We start from the raw sequence: 22,426 nt of genomic DNA on the forward strand, positions 1-22,426 counted from the left end.
GGGGTGGTCACTGAGGGCAGCAATAATGATGTCTATCTTTTTTTTTTTTTTTGAGATGGAGTCTCGCTATTGCCCGGGCTGGAGTGCAGTGGCATGATCTCAGCTCACTGCAGCCTCTGCTGCCCAGGTTCAAGCGATTCTCCTGTCTCAGCCTCCCAAGTAGCTGGGATTACAGGCATGTGCCACCACACTTGGCTAATTTATTTTTTTTTTAGTAGAGACGAGGTTTCACCATGTTGGCAAGGCTGGTCTTGAACTTCTGACCTCGAGTGACCCACCCACCTCAGCCTCCCAAAGTGCTGGGATTTCAGGCGTGAGCCACCACGCCCAGCCGACATCTATCTTATAGATGGCAAAATCAAGGCTCAGAGACAACAGGCTGGCTACCTAGGACACTCAGCCTAAGACAACTGGGCACACCCCATGTGCTCAGCTTGGCCCAACACCTCCCAGAGGGAGATCTATCACTGCCCACTCCCACTTTTGGAGGAGCATATTGAGGCTGAGAGAGGTTCCATCACTAGCTCAAGCCTGCGGCGCTGAGTGGGGATGAACGTGGAGCCCTCCGGTCCTGCAGGTGGCGCACGTCAGAAACAGTGATCCTGACCATGGCCTCAGCGCCTGCCTGTCTGAGGGTGACAGTGGATCACATATCCTAGGCTGTTCTCAAAACCCCTTTGCTGTCCTCAGTGAGTCCATGGCCCTCCACCCAAATGTTTGCCCTCCCCCACACACTGAGGCCACTGGCTGCGGTCGCCTGTGCCCAGCCGAGCTATGGAAGAGACCCCTCCACTGTTCACTCAATGATCTTTTATTATCAGGTACCCTGGCTGGCCCAGGACCCAGAGAGACAAGCTGAGGTCAAGCAGGGCACAGCATCCGAGACCCATTTTACAGGTGAGAAAAACGAGGAGCAGAGGCCTGCAGGAACCTGCAGTAGGCAGCCTGCGCCAGGGAGCCCAACCCTGCCCTGAGCCTGGCTCACAGTGGCTGCCACATTTCAGACAGGGCAGTGAGCGATGGGACGTGCCCTTTGCCCCTTCTGGTAGGGCATGGGGCTAGGGGGAAGGAGCAGGACAGTGATGTCTGTGCTGCTAGCTGAGAGGCGAGGCCGGGACCCAGGAGTGGCTGGGATGTGGGGGCTGCTTTCTTCTGTGTAGATGCCCCCACAAGGCTCCCCCCCCGCAGACCCTTTACCTAGGGCCTGTCGGAAAACACTTCTCACTGTGAAGGGGACGAACTAATGGGGGACAGTGGAGACTGAGGCTGGGGTCATGGTGCCAGGTGGCCCCTCTGGCCAGTCCACAGTTCTTGGAACTCAACATGGCAACCCAGGTCCCGCAGGGCGGCCTTGGCCACGTCCTCACAGCCGCGGTGGTTCGATTGGGCCTTTGTAATGAGTGCCTCAGCCCCCAGGTCCAGGATGGGCTTCGAGAAGGCCCGGCTGCGGGACACCAGGTTTCGGATCAGCATGCAAGCCTGTTTCTGGAGAAGAGAGCAGCTGTGAGCTGCCAGATGCAGCTTTGGGGTGGGGTCCACTCTGACCTCAGGGTCTTCATCATAACAAGATGGGGGTGATCATAACAACAGCAGACATCCAGCAGCTGCCTATACTGTATCAAGTTAGACCCATCTCTTCACTTTACCTTCTTGGCAGCCTCAGGAGGCAAGGCTAATGCCCCCAACTCCCAGGCAAGGAAACAGGATCAGGGTAGCTCTGGGATCGATCCTCTGGGTATGGAACTCCCAGCCTCAGAGTTGGTGAGTCTGACATTCCCTGAAGCTGGCACAGAGCCAAGAAGGGGCCCTAGGGCAAGGAGGGCAGGGAGGCCACAAGAAGAGAGTGGTTGTACACAGGCACCTGTCGACTACATCCCTACCCGTTCGGTAGACATTTGTGCCCTGTGCACCTGCTGTGGGTTGGTGCGGGGCGCTGCCTGGAAGCATCCCAGGGTGGTTCCCACCACCAGCGGGAAAGCACATGGGAATTGCATGCGGAGTGGGGAGCTGCTGGCCAGGGTGGCCAGAAGTGGACAAAGGGACAGGCCAGCCAAGGGACGCTGTCCCAGAGTAAGAGCCAGCGAGAACAAAGGCCCCCGTGGGTCCCAGCCTGGTGCGTCCAAGGACCCTACGCTGGAAGTGGGGTGGTGAGGATGGCCCCAGGGGCTGCAAGAGGAGTCTGGGTTCAGCCAGGGAAGAGTGGACAGGGTGTCCCACACCCAGAACTCCGACCAGCAGCCCGAGGAGGGGCTGGAACCTTTCTGAAATCCCTATCTGCACTTCCCCACCTCCTCCCTGACAGATCTCTCTACAGGGACTGTTAAGAAAGGAGACTGGCCGGGTGCGGTGGCTCATGCCTGTAATCCCAGCACTTTGGGGTTGGATCACGAGATCAAGGGTTTGAGACTAGCCTGGCCAACATGGGACCCCGTCTCTACTGAGAATACAAAAATTAGCCGGGCATGGTGGTGTGTGCCTGTAATGCCAACTACTCAGGAGGCTGAGGCAGGAGAATCATTTGAACCTCTGCCAACTCCCAGGAGGCAGAGGTTGCAGCGAGCCAAGATCGTGCCACTGCACTCCAGCCTGGGGGACAGAGCAAGACTGCTTCTTGGAAAAAAATAGGAGATTAAGGGCGAGGTGGTTCACGCTTGTAATCCCAGCACTTTGGGAGGCAGAGGTGGGCGGATCACCTAAGGTCAGGAGTTCGAGACCAGCCTGGACAACATGGCGAAACCTCATCTCTACTAAAAATACAAAAATTAGTCGGGCATGGTGGCACATGCCTGTGATCCCAGCTACTCCAGAGACTGAGACAGGAGAATCGCTTGAACCCGGGAGGTGGAGATTGCAGTGAGCCGAGATGGTACCACTGCACTCCAGCCTGGGCGACAGAGTAAGACTGTCTCAAAGAAAAGAAAGGAGATTAAGTGTTATAGCTTTCTTTCTGGGATTTCACCAGAAAGCCCCTCCAAACTCCTCCCTCCCCCCAAAAGGTAATTAAATGCAGAAAAACAGAGGCAGAAAAGGAGACAACTGCAGGCAGAATTCAGACATTTTGGAAGATAGGAAGGAAGCCGGCCCTGTGGGGCTCGGCTGTGGAAGGGACAGGGACCGGGACTGAGCCTTTGCCCCATCACCACCCGCACATCACACCTGCTCCCATGCCCCCTCTGCACCTATCTGTACACCCCGCCCTGGCCCGCCCGCCCCTATCCCATGCCCTGCCCACCTGCACGCCGGCCTCCTGCGGGTGTGCCTTCATGGCCTGCAGCGCTGCCACAACCCCGCCACCCTCCACGATGATGCGGCTGTTGTTGGGTTTACGCAGGGCCAGGACGCTCAGAGCCGCGCAGCTCTGCTCACACACCTGCAGGGGGCAGTCACGGGAAGGCTGAGATGCAGCGGACAGACCCGCCCCCAACATCCCGCTGTGGCCAACCCTGGTGAACACCCTGCAGCCTCCCCTCCGTGGGTCTCCGGCAGCTCCTGTGTAGTAACAGCACAATGGCAGCGTGACACAAATATCAGGGTGACAAGGGCACTAGCCCTGGTCAGACCTTTGCAGGGTACTGGTGATAACTCCAGGACACCCAGAGTCACGCACACACAGGTCAGCACTTGAGAGCCAACGCCCACGACCTTCACCCGCCCTACCCTGGCCCTGCAGGGGAATAGATCTTCATGCAGATACAGAAACTGAACCGGGACGCCAGCCACCACCCGGCTACTCTGTATGCCCCTGAGGTGGGTACCTGGGGGCTGGCCAGGTGCCGGGTCATGGCAGCCACGATGGACTCCATCCCGCCAGCATGGACGATGGCGTCCTTTACGTCATCGTTGCCTGCGATGGCTCGCAGGGCGCTCAGCAACTGCTTCACGAGCTCCTGCATGAGGGACAGGCCCGGTCACCCCAGCCAGGCTGCTGGATTGTGGGAGAGGGCTCTGAGGGAGAATCTGAGGCTGTTTTGCTATTTGACCAACAGGTATGGTGTGACTGCAGGGTGTGACTCCAACGAGAAGGGGTGACAGATGCCTGTGGCTCAGGCCACCTGTGTCCAAACAGTACCATCTAGGTGACTCGATCCCCCAGCCCCACAGGGGCAGAGGGGGCATGTGACTCAGGCCGGCCATCAGAGCACAGGGTCCCCCTGGCCATGGCCACAGACCCAGGGTGGGCGCTAACCATCCTGCACTGAGGAGAGTGGATGAAATGTTATTGGGACCACTGAGCCCCTTGATGGGGAAGCTGAGGGCCTGCCCCCTGACTGCCCAGGAGTACAGGGCAAAATGCATCCCTTCATTTGCCGAAGTTGGTTCCCATTTAGCTCCCAGCCACCTGCACAGAAGGAGGCTGGCTGACATCACCAGCGGGGCCTGGGGGCACAGGACCATGGCACCCCTGGGGGCTTTCCTGCAGCTGCAGCTGGACAGAGAGACACCTGTTGGTTCACTCCTGCTATGGGAGGGCACATGGTGAAGGGCTTGATAATGGGCTGCTAAACAGAGTGATGAGTAGAGGACCCTGCCCTATTCTGCAGATAGGGAAACTGAGGCAGAGAGGTTTGGGAACCAACCCAAGTATCCCAGTCCTGGCTGACACCCTGTGCCTCCCAGCATCCTTTTCCTGGTACGAAAGGACAGTAAGAGAGGGCAGGAGGGATTGTTTCCCCCTCGATCTCCACTGCCCTTGGGTCAGTGAAAAGAAAAATTGCACCTTGGTTCCGAGATTGGCAGGCAGGGCCAGCTTGTTCTGAGTGTGGCTCGTCGGCTGACTGGGGCCCAGAGGGACAGCGGGCACTGGGCCAGGGGGCTTCACACTCAAACACGGCTCTGAGCCCCCACCTGGTGGTCATTGCAGTCAGCCAGCAGGGACACCAGGATGCTCAGGCCCCCGAGGTCGACGACCTCCTGGCAGAACTCATTGCGGACAGCCAGGCGGGACAGGGTTCCACAGAGCTCGCTCAGGATGCCGGGGTTATCCAGGAACGCTGCAGGGAGAGGAGGAGGCAGTGGTGGTGGGGGCGGGAAGGACCAGCCCCAGGGCACTCTGGTTTGGTGGGGACCCTGCTCCACTGGAAGAGTTCAGCCCTTCTGCCTACTGGGGTGGCCACCGGCACCAGAAAGGCCCCAGGAAAAATGCCAGGGGCTGCCTGGGCCTGCACTGCCCCCTGCTGGCTGCTGGGAAGACTTGAGAATGTGCCCCTCCACCCTCTTCCTTCCATCATGCCCTAAAAAAATACCACACCAACCGATGGTCTCACCTGAAAAAAGAAAACCGTAATAGCGCTTAAAAAAAAAAAAAGACATCTGAGACTATTTTTATGATCATAGGGTAGGAATGGTTTTTCTAGGTGCAACAGAAAACTCCAAAACCATAGAGGGATGTATACGGACCGGGCTGATGTGGACAAAACTGAACAGAGGCCACAGATGGAGCTCCGAGAAGCTGCACCAGGAAGCAAAGGCGGCACTCAGGCCGAGAGGGCTACGGTCCTGCATCCACACAGGCCTCTGTGACGGTCGGTTCCTGTGGCCACCTGTAGCCCCTGCCGTTCCACCCAATGCCAACCTCGGTGTTGCCGTGGAGGTATTCTGTCCACGTGGTTACCATCCACAATCAGCTATCTTTTATTATTATTATTACAATTATTACTGAGACACAGTCTCCCTCTGTCGCCCAGGCTGGAGTGCAGTGGCGTGATCTCAGCTCACCACAACTTCTGCTTCCTGGGCTCAAGTGATCCTCATGCCTCAGCCTCTCAAGTAACTGGGACTACAGAAGCACACCCCCATGCCCAGCAATTTTTGTATTTTTACAAATCCAAAAGTGGTTTCGTCCTGTTGCCCAGGCTGGTCTTGAACTCCTGGGCCCAAACAGTCCTTCCACCTCAGCCTCATAAAGTGCTGGCATTACAGGCGTGGGCCACCATGCCCGGCCCAGTTGCCTTGAACTGAGATGACCTTGATCAATGTGAACAGGACTCATTCAATCAGCTGAAGTCCTTGGAAGCAAACGGAGGAGTTTCCCCGAGAAGGGGACTGCCCGGGAATTTCTGGCCTCCCCTACGGAGTACCAACTTGCCACCCCACAATTGCATGAGCTCATTCCTTTTTTTTTTTTTTTTTTAAATTAGAGACAGGGTTTTACCATGTTGGTCAGGCTGGTCTTCAACTCCTCACCTTGTGATCCGCCCACCTCGGCCTCCCAAAGTGCTGGGATTACAGGCATGAGCCACCGTGCCCAGCCACGAGCCCATTCCTTACCAAAAAGTCCCTTCATAGATACATATCCTGTCTCTCTGGCAGAAACCTGATTGGAGCTCTTATAAATAAAACAAGAAAGGTGCGAACCACCTCCCAGAAAAGCAGCCTGACTTTGCAGATGGTCAGGACCCATTTTCAGACCTACTGGAGGTATGGAAGGGAGACTGAGGTGGGCCGACCTCCTCAGCAGACAGAGCCAGAACCCCCACACAGGCCCGGCCACAGACCCAGAGCCACGGGGCAGGCAGGAAAGGGGAACTCATCCCTCTGACACCTGTGTGCTGGCCCCCAATCAGGACTTTTCTGGTGGGTTCGGTGGATGGGATGGGGGTAGGGGTGTGGACGGAAGCTTAAGGGTCTCACAGTCAGCACGGTTACCTCCCAGGGCCAGTCACTCTGGAGCCAGACACATGAATGTGCCTAAGGATCTGTGGCTGAATATGATCACGCGTGTACACGTCCGTCTGAGACTGCCACGGTGCATGCCAGTCAGCCTCCCCCAGTCCTCTTATTTCTCTCTGGGGAGCTCCCTCTTCCCCTCTCTGTCTCTGGAGTTGGACACAGCAAGCCCTATCCCTAGACAGCTCCAGAGATGGGATTGTCACCTGTTCCTGGCCCATGAGTGCTGGCCTGGAATTCTCCAGGCTAGAAAGCATGAGGACATTCTTCACGAGGGCTGTCATTGCAGGTAGGTCTAACCCAAGAGGTGAGTGGAGCCTTCAGTCATGCCTGAAGCAGTCCTGAGCGCTGACCCCCAATTCTGGTCACAGCTGGCCTGCCCACCTTCATTCACTGGCTTGTGTTGACCCCTAACTCCTACCTTTGGTGGCTTCGATCAGCACCTTCAAGCCTCTGTTCTCCTGCACAATCATCTTGGCGTGGTTGTGGGCGTGGCTAATGGACATACGTATGTCGTCATCAAAGGTCATGACACGCAGGGCCCAGCAGGCCTCTCTGACCACGTTGGCGTGGTGGCCATGATGGACAATGGCGCCAGTCAGCAGGGGCAGCACGCCAGCTTTCACCAGGTCTTGCCGATTCTGTTCATGTTTCAGGCAAGCATGACGTATACAGCGGATCCCAGAGCAGGTCAGGTCGGCCTTGTCAGCATTCTGGGCCAGCGTGGCCACCAGCAGCTGCAGGCCCTGGGTGTCCAGGAGGTCTGGCTGGCCATCGGTCAGCACCGACAGGGCATTGAGGGACTGTAGCAGAAGGCCCTGGTCACTTGCAGTGGCCAGCTTCCAGGCAGCAAAGATGATGGGGTAGGCCCCTTTCTGGGCTGCAAGGAAGCAGCAGGCCTTGTCCTGCTTGCACTGGTCGCAGAAGCGGGTGAGGTGTGCTGACACTTCCTGGGGGCGAGAGCTGGCCACAGACTCCTGTAGGTCACTGAGCGTCTAGGAGACATGGGAGAAACCTCAGCGTCAGCTCAGGCAAGAGGAGCCCAGGGTCACAGCAACAGTGTCTGGATCCCTGCAAGATTCCCTCCCCTGCGATCTGGGCCTGCAGTGGAAGTGATGTGGGGCCAGTTATAGCTCTGGCAATTTCCAGACCTGTGCTACTAGGAGCTTTGAGTTTCAGAGGCCATAGGGTGAAGATTCACACACACACACACACACACACACACACACACACACCCCCCAACCAGCCAGACAACTCAGTGTCCCTACAGAGGGATTGCACATATAAATGCTGACATATTAAACATTCCAGCCCTACCTGCTATCAAGAGGCCCCAAGCAATACCAGCAGAAGAACCGTCCACTGAGCCCAACCAGGCAGAATCACAAGAAGCAACAAGATGCCTGTTGTTTTGGGTTGCTTGTCACACAGCCATAACAAACTGGCACACCCATCAGTGCTCAGCTCCCCAAGGAAGGAGAAAGCCACATTCACCAGACATGCCCATCCTGATGTCTTCTTTCATCTCTCTCATTCACTCCACAGACATTTACTGAGCACCTGCCAAATGCAGTTACACTGTACAGACAACTGATTTACCCAAATCTGACTCTAAGCCATTGGGAAAAAAATAATAAAACACATTGAACAGGTCAGGTAAGTTTAGCTGCCATTCAACTACATGACCATGGGACATGTTTCGGCATGAGCCAAAGATGAAGCTGTGAGCCTGGAGCTTGTGAGATTAATTGCACCCAGACTGAGTCAGGGCAGTTCTACAGAAACCACCAGCCCAAAGGGCTTTGATTTGGCATTGACTGATGTGAGAAACAAAGAAGCCTATCTGATAATCCTCACTGAGCTCAGATTTGTGGGCCTGAGTGTATGTAACAATGCAACAGGATACTTAAAAAAATACATTTTTGCTAAAATGGGATTCAAACTAAAAAAAAAATAAGTTAACATCAGAGTGCATGACTAGAATAGACATTACTACAAAGAATACATATGAATGGCCACTAACACATGAAAAGATGCTCAATATCACTAATCATTAGGAAAAATGCAATTCAGACCTACAGAGGAGCCAGGCACGGTGCCTGATGCCTGTAACCCCAGCACTTTGGGAGGCCAAGGCAGGAGGATCGCTTGAGCCCAGGAGTTGAAGACCAGACTGGGCAACACACGGAGCAAAAAGAAAATCAAACACAGAATTACCACATGATCCGGCAGTTCCACTTCTGGAGACACACCCAAGAGAACGGAGAACAGAGTCTCAGGCCGGGCGTGGTGGCTCATGCCTGTAATACCAGCACTTTGGGAGGCTGAGGTGGACTGATCACGAGGTCAAGAGCTCAGGACCAGCCTGGCCAATGTGGTGAAACCCCATCTCTACTAAAACTACAAAAATTAGCTAGGCGTGGTGCTGCATGCCTGTTGTTCCAGCCACTCAGGAGGCTGAGGCAGAAGAACTGCTTGAACCTGGGTGGTGGAGGTTGCAGTGAGCCAAGATTGCACCACTGCATTCCAGCCTGGGAAACAGAGCGAGACTCTACCAAAAAAAAAAAAAAAGAAAGCAGAGTCTCAAGGAGATACCTGTACACCCATGTTCACAGCATGAGAGCCAAGAGGTAGACACAACCCAAATGTCCATCAACAGATGAATGAATAATCAAATATCCATTCACACAGTGGAACATATCCGGCCTTAAAACGGGAAGAAAATCAGGCACATAGGCTGGGTGCACTGGCTCACGCCTGTAATCCCAGCACTTTTGAAGCTGAGGTCAGGAGTTCAAGACCAGCCTGGCCAACATGGTGAAACCTTACCTCTACTAAAAATACAAAAAAAATTAGCTGGACGCAGTGGCGTGTGCCTATAATCCCAGCTACTTGGGAGGCTGAGGCAGGAGAATGACTTGAACCCAGGAGGTGGAGACTGCAGTGAGCTGAGATCATGCCATTACACTCTAGCCTGGGTGACAGAGCAAGACTCTGTCTCAAAAAAAAAAAAAAAAAAAAAAATCAAAACTAATTCAGGCACATAGTATACCATGGATGTACCTTTAGCATATTACGCTAAGTGAAATAAAACAGTCATCAAAAGACAAATACTGTGATTCCATTTATTAAATAAAATTTTTTTGAGATGGAGTCTTCCTCTGTAACCCAGGCTGGAGTGCAGTGGTGCCATCTCAGCTCACTGCAACCTTCACCTCCCAGGTTCAAGCAATCCTCCCACTTCAACCTCCTGAATAGCCGGGACTAAGGCATGTGCCACCACACCTGGATAATTTTTGTATTTTTAGTGGAGACGGGGTTTCACCATGTTGGCCAGGCTGGTCTCGAACTCCTGATCTCAAAGTGATCCATCCACCTCGGCTTCCCAAAGTGCTGCGGTTATAGGTGTGAGCCATGGCGCCCGGCCCGTGATTACATTTATATGAGGTCCCTGGAGTAGTCAAACTTACAGCAACAGAAGGTAGAATGGTGGTTGCTAGGAGCTGAGGGGAAGAGGAACAAGGAGTTTGTTTCAGTTTTGCAAGATGAGATAGATGGTCATGATGGTTGCACAACATTATGAATGTACTTAATGACACTGATATATTTAAAAATGGTTACAATGGGGCCGGGCGCAGTGGCTCACGCCTGTAATCCCCGCACTTTGGGAGGCCAAGGTGGGCAGATCATGAGATCAGGAGATCAAGACCATCCTGGCCAACATAGTGAAACCCCATCTCTACTAAAAATGCAAAATTACCTGGGCGTGGTGGCAGCCTGTAGTCCTAGCTACTTGGGAGACTGAGGCAGGGAAATTGCTTAAACCCAGGAGGTAGAGATTGCAGTAAGCCAAGATCACGCCACTGCACTACAGCCTGGGTAACAGTGCGAGACTCCGTCTCAAAACAAAAATGGTTACAATGGTAAATGTTTTTATGAATATTTTACATAACAGCAGTGTGGCATTTCAGCAGAAATCCTGCAAGAAACTTGAAAAGCTCCTGACAGAAATGCCTTTGAGAATGCACAATATTGGAGTTAGAACTACCAAGTTTTTCACAAGGAATTACTATGTTAGCAGGGATGTGTAAACTAAAAATAAAATTCTTAGCTGGACATGGTGGCTCATGCCTGAGTGGGCTGAGATTGAGCCACTGCACACCAGCCTGGGTGACAGAGCGAGACTTTGTCTCAAAAACTAAACAAATAATAAAATAAATTCATCCTTATTAAGCAAGAAAGGCAAAAAGCAAACTAATAAGAACGAGACAATTTTCACAAGACCTCCTCAAGCCAGGAGAGGCCAGGACCCTGAAGTAGAGAGAAGTCAGTCTCATGCCTTAGGCGAGCTGGATTTATACCCAGAGCTGTCTCTTCCAACTTCCTCCCCTATCACTGCACCTCCAGCTCCCGGGTGAATGACGTTTTTTCTCTTTGGATCTCAATGTCCCCATCTGTACAACGGGGAGATCCCAGCCTTGCATGCGCTGTCTGAACAATGACTGAGAAGGCAGGGAGAAAGCACCTGCACAGAACCAGGCCCACAGCTGGTTCAGACACTGGAGTCTTCTGCTGTTCTACAGAGTTTGATGGGTGACCTTAAGGAAAGCAGTGAACTTCTTTTACCTTCCTCGTCGGGTCTCTGGAGAGGTAAGGGCCAGCTCCTGGCCTGTTTCCCCATCACTAAGGCAGGAATGACACCACCTACCTCACAGGTGAGCTTCAGTGCTAACGGACTGGATGGAAAATGCCAGTAAACAGTCAGTGCTCAGTAAGTGACAGCCTTACTGTGAGCCCACCGTCTCGTCCTCTGATTCCTGTCCATCTGTCTCTGGGAAGCCAGAGAGGCCCCTCTATGGTGTCCCTGACTCTGGGCTCCCAGCACCAGGGACAACCAAGCCGTCCAGCTGATTTCAGTGTACGTGCCGCTTGTGAAGCTTGGCGTCCCCTGCATCAGAAGGCATGCCACCCTCAGACATGGACTCAGGGAAATCTGGCTGCAAACAAGCTTGCCTGGACACGCCGGGCAGGCCTTGACCGTCAGAGCCTGAACTCTGCCATCCAGGAAACAGGGCAGAGGTGCCCCCAGACACAGGTGACACGGGACCTATCGTGCGGGCTGCCCACTCCTACCTGCACGACGTCATGTGTGGGCTCCTGGGGTCCGTCTGCAGAGACTTTAGGCACCGTCTTTACGATGTTGCTCAGATCAACCCCTGTTGGGGGCAGGGGAGTAAGCACACAGGGGTCAGAAAGCAAGTGACAGCTGTCATCCCTGTGGGTGTGCTGGAATCACACCTCAGGACCCTTCTGCTGGGACCACCGCAAGCCAGAAGCCTCCCACCTGCCCATTCCCGCCCAAGCCACATCAACACAGGGGGTAGAAGGTATTGGGTGCTTCTGCCACTGGGCCATGGGCCAGCCAAAGGGAGCAGAGTGGTAGTGAGGCCGCTGCCACACTAGGCTGTCGCCATAGGCCATGATGTCTGTGTGGTAAGGTGCCAACGCTGCCTGGTGGGCTTGGTGGGGGAGGGAGGGACCCCATGGCCTTCTCCCTTGGGGCTCCCATCCCTCCTGGTTCTGGCTGATTCTTGCCCCTGCTGGCACCCCCACAGGGAGCCCTTGCCATCCTGGATGCTTTTGCTTGTCCCACTGGCCCCTGTCTAGGATCTACAGCGCACTGTGCCTGAGAGGCTGACCTCTGAGGCTGGACCCTGGGTTTGTTCAATGCGGAAGTGAACTTGAGATGGGGACTGGAGGAGGGGAGTGTGGGGTGTTCATTTCCAGCTCCCTGCCTCTGCCCCAGGGCCTAGCGCCTGTCAGGTGACCCCTGCCCAGGGCTCCTGCTCCGTGCGGTCAGGGTCTCTACCATGGCTAGTTGTGCTGGGGTGGTCACCTAACCCCGCCCACACCATTGCAAACAGCCCCTCATGCCACACTCCTCTGTGCCCGGTTTCAACACGCCACCTGTCTCCACAGGCTGGTAACCAACACCTGCTTCTGCCTCTGGAGCTCAAGGTGGGGTAGAGTGGGGCAGAGAGGCAGGGGACCTGTTTCCCAGGCCAGGGTCAGGAAAAGTCTCTTCAAGGAAGTGATCAAATGAGACTCATGAGAAGGATACTCATGAGAAGGATCCAGCCCATGAATATCTGGGTGAGGTGGAGGCAGGGACGGAGAGGGCGTGTGAGAGGTGGGAGCAGGATAACCAGCCTGCCTTGGGCACAGCCTGGAGGGGACAAGGCCTAGTGGGCGCCTGGTTTCTGTGCCAGGCATGTGGCAGTCCCCAGAGGGCAGCAGGACCCTTGCATTGCTCTCACATCTAAGAGCCATGGATGGCGGGTGACGGTCACACCACCCTACCTTGCGATTCAAACTGCTCCACGGCCTCTTTCACCGCCTCCTCGGGCCCCATCGCAAACTCCTCGATGTTCTCACGCACAGCTGCGTCAAAGGTCTCCTGGGCGATGCGCTTAGACGCCATCTTCTCTGCACTGATGTTGGCGTGCAGCCGATAGGTGCTCCGGAGCTGACAAGTTAGGGCAAAGAGAGAGCTGCCTCAAGGGTGAGCAGGAACGGCAGGGCCTGGCCACTGTGAAAACGCCACTTCGGAAGCATCTACCAGGGACCAGAGCCCTACAACCATCCTGGAGAAACTCTTCCCACCTAGATCACAGGAAAGGGTGATATCCCTACTTCCCTAGAGCTTCTACAAATACAGAAGAGGCCAGGTATGGTGGCTTAGCCTATAATCCCAGCACTTGAAGAGGCCGAGGCGGGAGGATCGCTTGAGCCTGGGAGGTCAAGGCTGCAGTGAGCCATGATCACACTAGTGCACTCCAGCCTGGGCCAAAGAGTGAGACTCTGTCTTGAAAAAACAAAGTGCAGAAAAGAACACAGAGTTTACTGTATTTTATCTAAGAAAGGTGGATCTTTAATATAATGATACAAGTAATGTTATTCTAAAACTACTATGAATGTAGCAAATAATAATGATTATTATTAGGAATCGGCATAGAAGAAAAAAGATTCTGGCTGGGCACAGGGTGTCAATGCCTGTAAGCCCAACACTTTGGGAGGCCGAGGCAGGAGGATCACTTGAGACCAGGAGTTTGAGACCAGCCTGGACAACATGGCGAAACTCTGAAACTCTGTCCTTACCAAAATAAAAGTAAAAATTATCTGGGTGTGGTGGCACATGCCTGTAGTCCCAGCTACTCAGGAGGCTGAGGTTGGAGGATCGCTTGAGACTGGGAGGCCGAGGTTACAGTGAGCCGAGATTATACCACTGCACTCCAATCTGGGCAACAGAGCAAGACCCTGATTCAAAAAGAAAAAAAAAAGATTCTAACATCATAAAATCAAGGAAGTGAAAACTCAGAACTCCCTATAATTAACAACATTGTATTGTATACTTGAAATTTGCTAAGAGGGTAGATCTTTTTTTTTTTTTTTTTTTTTTTAAGGCTAGTCAAGTGAAGCAGTGGGAGTGGAGAAGGAACAAAGAAATCTGTAACTGGTTGTGATCAATTAGTTGTAAACACCACTGCTCTCGGACCAGCCACGAGGGTAGATCTTAAGTGTTCTCACCACAAAAAAGAAAAAGGTAATTGTTGATTGAGGTGATTATTTCACAATCTGCCTCCATATAAAAATCAAGTTGTATAATGTAAACATATGTAATATATATTTGAATAATTTATGTACCATATAGAGTATAAGACATACACTATATTAAATACATAGTGGCCAGGTGCAGTGGTGCAGGCCTGTAATCCCAACACTTTGGGAGGCCAAGGCAGGTAGATGACCTGAGGTGAGGAGTTTTTTTTTTTTTTTTTTTGAGACAGAGTTTCGCTCTTGTTACCCAGGCTGGAGTGCAATGGCGCGATCTCGGCTCACCGCAACCTCCGCCTCCTGGGTTCAGGCAATTCTCCTGCCTCAACCTCCTGAGGTCAGGAGTTTTGAGGCCAGCCTGGCCAGCATGATGAAACTCTGTCTCTACTAAAAATACAAAAATTAGGCCGGGCACAGTGGCTCACACCACTAATCCGAGCACTTTGGGAGGCCGAGGCGGAAGGATCAGGAGGTCAGGAGATCAAGACCATCTTGGCTAACATGCTGAAACCCCATCTCTACAAAAAAATACCAAAAAAAAATTAGCCAGGTGTGATGGCGGGCACCTGTAATCCCAGCTACTCGGGAGGCTGAGGCAGGAGAATCGCTTGGACCCAGGAGGCGGAGGTTGCAGTGAGCCAAGATCGCACCACTGCATCTCAGACTGGGCAACAGAGTGAGACTTTGTCTCAAAAAAAAAAAATTAGCTGAGTGTGGTGACAGGCACCTGTGATCCCAGCTACTCAGGAGGCTGAGGCAGGAGAATGGCTTGAACCCAGGAGGCAGCGGTTGCAGTGAGCTGAGACCATACCACTGCACTCTAGACAGAGTCTCAAAAAAAAGTACATACTATGCCTCAATAAAGTTGAGAAAAAAATCTCAGAACTCCTATATTTGAACTGGAAATATCAATATAAACTCATCATGTATTTTCTCTTAAGCAAACAGAAATCAAATTTTCTAGTAATTGCAACTAAAAATGACTAGAAGAAACAATAGCACAGTAGTACTGAATACCTCTAACACCAACGATGGTTTCTACCATTTCCCACAGGAGCTGGGGGCAGGGCTAGGTGGCTCACTCCTATAATCCCAGCACTTTGGGAGGCTGCGCAGGAAGATGGCTTGAGACCAGGAGTTCGAGACCAGCCTGGGCAACATGGGGAGGCCCTGTCTCTACATAAAATCTTTAAAAACAAGGAGCCAGGTTTCTGAAGGAATGGTTGATTCCAGGTCCCAGCAGGTTATGGGCCAGGTAACCCTGAGGCATCTTGTGAGCCCAGACAGCAAGGAAGCTCCCAACCCCTAAGGGGTACCTGCTAGCTACAGATGAGACCAGTGAGCATTAAAAAAAAAATCCAGTACCTATCAAAATCAAAATCTGTGCTGGGTGTAGTGGCTCAAGTCTGTAATCCCAGCACTCTTGGAGGCCGAGGCAGGCAAGCAGATCACCTGAGGTCAGAAGTTCGACAGACTGGCCAACATGGTTAAACCCCTTCTCCACTAAAAATACAAAAATTGGATGGGTGTGGTGGCTCACACTTATAATCCCAGCACTTTGGGAAGCTCAGGTGGGCAGATCTTGAGGTCAGGAGTTTGAGACCAGCTTGTCCAATATGGTGAAACCCCGTTTCTACTAAAAAATACAAAAATTAGCGCCGGGCGCGGTGGCTCAAGCCTGTAATCCCAGCACTTTGGGAGGCCGAGGCGGGTGGATCATGAGGTCAAGAGATCGAGACCATCCTGGTCAACATGCTGAAACCCCGTCTCTACTAATACAAAAAAATTAGCTGGGCATGGTGGCGCGTGCCTGTAATCCCAGCTACTCAGGAGGCTGAGGCAGGAGAATTGCCTGAACCCAGGAGGCGGAGGTTGCGGTGAGCCGAGATCGCGCCATTGCACTCCAGCCTGGGTAACAAGAACGAAACTCTGTCTCAAAAAAAAAAAAAAAATACAAAAATTAGCCGGGCGCGGTGGCTCAAGCCTGTAATCCCAGCACTTTGGGAGGCCGAGGTGGGCGGATCACGAGGTCAAGAGATCGAGACCATCCCAGTCAACATGGTGAAACCCCGTCTCTACTAAAAATACAAAAAATTAGCTGGGCATGGTGGCGCGTGCCTGTAATCCCAGCTACTCAGGAGGCTGAGGCAGGAGAATTGCCTGAACCCAGGAGGCGGAGGTTGCGGTGAGCCGAGATCGCGCCATTGCACTCCAGCCTGGGTAACAAGAGCGAAACTCCGTCTCAAAAAAAAAAAAGTGTGTGTGTGTGTATACACACAAACCCCCTTATAAAATAAAAATAAACAATTAAGGCCAGCCGCGCTGGCTCACACCTGTAATCCCAACACTTTGAGAGGCCAAGGCAGGCAGATCACCTGAGATCAGGAGTTCAAGACCAGCCTGGCCAACATGGCAAAACCCCGTCTCTACTAAATATACAAAAAGCAGTGGGGCGCCTGTAATCTCAGCTACTCAGGAGGCTGAGGCAAGAGAATGGCTTGAACCTAGGAGGTGGAGGTTGCGGTGAGCCGAGATCATGCCACAGCACTCTAGCCTGGGCAACAAGAGCAAGACTCCATCTAAAAAAAAATAAACAAGTAAGCCGGGCGCGGTGGCTCATGCCTGTAATCCCAGCACTTTGGGAGGCCGAGGCGGGTGGATCATGAGGTCAAGAGATCGAGACCATCCTGGTTAACATGGTGAAACCCCATCTCTACTAAAAATACAAAAAATTAGCTGGGCATGGTGGCGTGTGCCTGTAATCCCAGCTACTCAGGAGGCTGAGGCAGGAGAATTGCCTGAACCCAGGAGGCGGAGGTTGCGGTGAGCCGAGATCGCGCCATTGCACTCCAGCCTGGGTAACAAGAGCGAAACTCTGTCTCAAAAAAAAAAATAAATAAATAAAAAATAGGTAAAACCTAGTACAGGTACACCCTAGAAACCAGTGGACAGGTATCAGCACTTAGATGACCCATTAACCTTGGGCAGTACCTTCCCCCCGACAGTTGGGGACAGGACATAGAGTTAAGTAAGATAAAACTTGCTAAGAACACCAAATCCCTGTGCAATTCTCTTCCAACCCTGTAGATCAGCGGTCCCAACGTTTTTAGCCTAAGGGACCGGTTTCATGGAAGACAGTTTTTCCATGGATATGGTGGGGCTGGGGTGGGGATGGTTTCGGGATGGTTCAAGCTCATTACATTTATTGTGCACTTTATTTCTATTATTATTACATTGTAATATATAATGAAATAATTCTACAACTCACTGTAATGTAGGACCAGTGGGAGCCCTCAGCTTGTCCTCTGGCAACTAGACAGTCCCATCTGGGGGGTGATGGGAGGCAATGACAGATCAGGCATTAGATTCTCATAAGGAGCACAGAACCTAGATCCCTGGCATGCACAGTTCACAGCAGGGTTTGTGCTCCTATGAGAATTTCACATTGCTGAGCTGACAAGAGGTGGAGGTTGGGTATAATGCAAGTGATGGGGAGTCACTGTAAATATAGAGGAAGCTTCGCTCACTCACCCTGTGCTTACCTCCTGCTGTGCGGCCCAGGCCCTAACAGGTCATGGACCACTGGACCAGTATGGGTCCATGACCCAGGGGTTGAGGACCCCTGCTGCAGATGATCTTAACAAGAAGGTCTTCACAGGGTGCAAGTGGATCATTAACACCCAACGTTGGCTGGATGCAGTGGCTCACGCCTGTAATCCCAGCACTTTGGGAGGCTGAGGTGGGTGGGTTACGAGGTCAGGAGTTCAAGACCAGCCTGACCAACATGGTGAAACTCTGTCTCTCTAAAAACACAAAAATTAGCTGGGCGAGATGGTGCACGCCTGTAATCCCAGCTACTCAGGAGGCTGAGGCAGGAGAATCACTTGAACCCAGGAGGTGGAGGTTGCAGTGAGCCGAGATCGCATCATAGCCCTCCAGCCTGGACAACAGAGTCAGACTCCGTCTTAAGCATAAAACAAAACAAAACACCTAACATTTGCCACCATCCCTTTGGAACAAAGGGAAGAACAGTCCTTAGGCCCAGAACCTAACAGAGGTTAACAACTTGTTAAATTTTAATTGTTTTAATATGTCCACCTTGCTTATTGCAGTAATACCAAGTTTCCATCCTGGAATTGATGATCAAGTTTCCACTTAAGGCCAGTCATGGTGGCCTGCACTTTGAGAGGCCGAGGTGGGAGGATCACGTGAGGCCAGGAGTTTGAGACCAGCCTGGGCACGTGGCGAAACTCTGTCTCTACAAAAAGTACAAAAATTAGCCAGGTGCGGTAGCACAGACCTGTAGTTCCACTGTTTGGGAGGCTGAGGTGGGAGCCTGGGGAGGTCAAGGCTGCAGTGAGCAGAGATTGTGCCCCTGCACTCTAGCCTGGGTGACAAAGTGAGATCCTGTCTCAAAAAACAAAAAAAAAGAAAAGAAAAGAAAAAGGTCACTCTGGCCCACACTTCTCTTTTCAGGCAGTGGCATCTGTGTCCCCGCGGATGCCCACCGCACACTGCATACTGCCTAAGGGGAGGAGGACTGGCTCCCAGCCAGCCTGCAGAACCCAGTTCCCAGGCCCTCCACTTTTCTTTTCTTTTTTTTCTTTTTTTTTTGAGATGGAGTCTCGCCCAGGCTAGAATGCAGTGGTGCAATCTGCAACCTCTGCCTCCCGGGTTCAAACAATTCTCGTGCCTCAGCCTGCAAGTAGCTGGGACTACAGATACATGCCACCATGCCCGGCTAATTTCTGTATTTTTAGTAGAGATGGGGTTTCACCATGTTGGCCATGCTGGTTTCGAACTCCTGACCTCAGGTGATCTGCACGCCTTGCCCTCCCAACCTGCTGGGATTACACGCGTGAGCCACTGTGCCCAGCCAGATCCACTTTTCTTCAATTCCCTCATGTGTCAAACAGATAAACACAGAATCTACCTCATAAGCCAGTAGTGAAAAATTCAGCCAACTCCTATAAATTCCTCAGAACAGGATGTGGACAGAGTAGGAACTCAATAAATGTTAGCTATTTGTTCCTTTCCTTTGTTGCTTAAGAGGCAACTCAGCAAGTTTATGCAGGAGTCCCATCTCACTCCTTTGCAGACAGGCCCCTCTCCTTTCTCCCCCAGCAGAAAAGGGAGCTCTTTAAGGGCTGCTATGGATTTCCAAGGTCAAAGGTGAAGGAGGAGAAATGTAAAGAGCTTCTCAGTGGGGAGAGAGGAGTAGGAGACTCTACTCCCACCACCCCGGCCAGGCCAGGAAATTCCCTGTGGCCCTCAGTATCCTTACTCAAAAACAGTTCTGCCGAATTTCACCCTGACAATGTAAATTGAGAGCTGATGTTCACAGGTGCAGGACAGAAAGTCATCCCTCAGCTCACCTGAGACAAATGCGGAGACCTCCTGAGGTCATGAACCTGTCCTTAACCTTGGCAAAATAAGCTTGCATTTTTTTTTTTTTTTCCGAGATGGAGTCTGTTGCTCAGGCTGGAGTGCAGTGGCGCGATCTTGGCTCACTGCAACCTCCGCCTCCTGGGTTCGAGCAATTCTCCTGCCTCAGCCTCCTAAGTAGCTGGGATTACAGGCATGCACCACCACGCCTGGCTAATTTTTCCATTTTTTTTAGTAGAGACGGGTGTTCCGCCATGTTGGCCAGGCTGGTCTAGAACTCCTGACCTCGTGATCCGCCCGCCTCGGCCTCCCAAAGTGTTGGGATTACAGGCGTGAGCCATCACGCCTGGCCAAGCTTTCTAAATTGATTGACACCTGTCTCAAATACTTCAGATTCTCAGTCCTCTGCGGAGCTTCTACCAGCCCTTCCAGGTGGCTGCCTTTCCTGGCCACTCAGAGAGAGCCCATGCTCTCTGGCCTCTGCTCCCCAACCCACAAACCCTCCCTTCAACCCACTCCTGAGCCAACTGAGTTGGGGAGGTCTGGCTCTGTGACCACCCCTGAGCCAAGTCCTCCAAGGTCCCTTAAGTCTTGCACAGGGCTGGGTTGAGGGAGGAGAGTACAGATTTGGAACACATAAGATGGTGCCTAGGGATGGCCAAGTGAGAATTACCTGGAGAACAGCCCAGGCTAAAAGGGGGAAACACAATTACCAGTCCCAAGGCATGCTGAGGGTAAAATGGAAGGTAAGGCCCCTAACTGGCAGCCAGTTTCCCTCTCTCAGCCAGGTTCTGCTCATGTAGAAAACTGTGCTGGCAGGTGCGGTGGCTCATGCTTATAAGCCTAGCGCTTTGGGAGGCTGATGTGGGTAGATCACTTGAGGTCAAGAGTTTGAGACCAGCCTGGCCAACACAGTGAAATCCTGTCTCTACTGAAAATACAAAAAATTAGCCAGGCTGAGGTAGGAGAATCGCTTGAACCCGGAGAGCGGAGGTTGCGGTGAGCAGACACCTTGCCACTGCATTCCAACCTGGGCGACAGCAGGGCTGTTTGAAAAGAAAAAAAATAAATAAGGGGGGCCGGGCATGGTGGCTCATACCTGTAATCCCAGCATTTGCAGGGTGAGGTGGGCAGATCACCTGAGACCAGAAGTTTGAGACCTGCCTGGGCAACAGGGAGAAACCCTGTCTCTACTAAAAAATACAAAATTTAGCCGGATGTGGTGGTGCACACCTGTGGTCCCAGCTACTCAGGTGGCTGAGGAAGGGGAATCCCTTGAACCCGGAAGGTGGAGGTTGCAGTGAGCCAAGATCACGCCACTGCACTCCAGCCTGGGCAACAGGGCAAGACTCCGTCTCAAAAAAAAAAAAAAAAAAAAGGGCCGGGCGCGGTGGCTCAAGCCTGTAATCCCAGCACTTTGGGAGACCGAGGCGAGTGGATTACGAGGTCAAGAGATCGAGACCATCCTGGTCAACATGGTGAAACCCCGTCTCTACTAAAAATACAAAAAATTAGCTGGGCATAGTGGCGCGTGCCTGTAATCCCAGCTACTCAGGAGGCTGAGGTAGGAGAATTGCCTGAACCCAGGAGGCGGAGGTTGCGGTGAGCCGAGATCGCGCCATTGCACTCCAGCCCGGGTAACAAGAGCGAAACTCCGTCTCAAAAAAAAAAAAAGACTCTATCCACATCATCCACATCTCCCTCTACCAGCCACACCCACTCTGGTTCCGAAACTCCGTCTCAAAAAAAAAAAAACGACTATCCACATCTCCCTCTACCAGCCACACCCACTCTGGTTCAATCACCAGCCTCCCCTGAGGGCAGCCTCCCCTGTCACTCCCAGAGCCTTGACACCACCTCACTCACCTGCTCAAAACCCAGTAGTGGATTCCCAAGGCTCTCAGAACAAAACCCAGTCTTCTTATTGGCACTTTCTCTACCTAAGCTTTCCAACCTGCTCTTCCCCGCCTCTTTCTCATTCTTCCCAGCACTCAAGAGACAACCTTCAAAACCACTTGTAGGTAAACAGCAGCCCCTGCTCTCCCGTCCCGTCACTCTTACATTATTTGTACACCATTACCTGTATCTACAGCGACACTGTTCATTCACTCATTTATTTGTTTGCACCCTGTAGCCTCCTTGCCCCCACTGCCTAGGACGGGGCCCGACAAGCAGCAGGCACTCAGTACACAAGTGCTGAATGAATAAATAAAATGAATGAAAAGAAAAGGAAGGCCAGGGAAGCCGCGGATTTTGTCCCCAAGCGGCTTCTGTAAAATTCATTCATTTTCCCCCCCAAACCAGGTCCCCGAGGGTTGCGCCAGGCGGACCCCGCGGCACCCCCACTCCCCGTGCGACAGGGCTCGGCGGCCGCCACTTCTCACCCGGTCTTCGCCGCCACGTGGGGAAAGGAGGGGCGCACGGCTGTAACCCACGGCACCGCCTCTAGCCCCTTCCGGCTGCCGTACGCGCGCAGGCGCTGTGGCGCCCTCCGTCGGCCTGCCTGAGCCCCGTGAACGGTTCACGAGGTAACTAAGGGCGATCGCAAACCAAGGTAAAGCCAACAAGGCCACCTGGTGTGCAACAGTGGCGTCTTTGCCTCCCTTTCCGGGAGGCTCACTGTGGTTGCCGCCCCCCACCCCGGCAGGGAAATATATTGCCTCCGGAGCGTCCGCCCAGAAGGAGCGAGCAGCGCGCTTGCGCAGAAGAGCCCGGCAGCGGCAGCCCACGCCTGCGCACTGGGACTCGGCGGCGGCTTGCG

At 52.8% G+C, this 22,426-nt stretch overlaps 1 protein-coding gene across 5 annotated transcripts; it reads right to left on the minus strand.

Moving 5' to 3' along the window:
- Window positions 1-969: 969 nt before the first annotated feature.
- Window positions 970-22,318, minus strand: ARMC6 (armadillo repeat containing 6). Of its 5 annotated transcripts, XM_012443551.2 has the most exons (9): window positions 21,532-21,948; window positions 17,549-17,606; window positions 13,027-13,192; window positions 11,800-11,882; window positions 7,088-7,661; window positions 4,846-4,991; window positions 3,756-3,887; window positions 3,233-3,370; window positions 970-1,485 (listed from the first exon to the last, which is right to left on the minus strand). In XM_012443551.2, the coding sequence occupies exons 3-9, from the start codon at window positions 13,145-13,147 to the stop codon at window positions 1,273-1,275; spliced, it is 1,407 nt and encodes a 468-aa protein (XP_012298974.1). In that variant the 5' UTR covers window positions 13,148-13,192; window positions 17,549-17,606; window positions 21,532-21,948; the 3' UTR covers window positions 970-1,272. The 5 variants fall into 5 exon arrangements, with proteins under 5 accessions (XP_012298974.1, XP_012298971.1, XP_012298973.1 ...); XM_012443548.2 differs by lacking the exons at window positions 17,549-17,606; window positions 21,532-21,948 and adding an exon at window positions 22,050-22,318; XM_012443550.2 differs by lacking the exon at window positions 17,549-17,606 and having other exon boundaries at window positions 21,746-21,948.
- Between the last annotated feature and the right edge of the window lie 108 nt (window positions 22,319-22,426).

This window comes from Aotus nancymaae, unplaced genomic scaffold (genome assembly GCF_030222135.1).
Source record: "Aotus nancymaae isolate 86718 unplaced genomic scaffold, 86718_ANA_hifiasm-v0.15.2.pri h1tg000028l, whole genome shotgun sequence".
Lineage (NCBI taxonomy): Eukaryota > Metazoa > Chordata > Mammalia > Primates > Aotidae > Aotus > Aotus nancymaae.

What these genes read in the sequence shown, in the direction of transcription:
- ARMC6 (XM_012443548.2), bottom strand. Translation starts at nt 13,147, where the DNA reads ATGGCGTCTAAGCGCATCGCCCAGGAGACCTTTGACGCAGCTGTGCGT. An exon ending in GCTGATCGAAGCCACCAAAG is followed by an intron (nt 4,992 to 7,087) that starts GTAGGAGTTAGG and finishes CTCTCCCTGCAG; the next exon opens with CGTTCCTGGATAACCCCGGC. An exon ending in CGCAGGAGGCCGGCGTGCAG is followed by an intron (nt 1,486 to 3,232) that starts GTGGGCAGGGCA and finishes TCTCTTCTCCAG; the next exon opens with AAACAGGCTTGCATGCTGAT.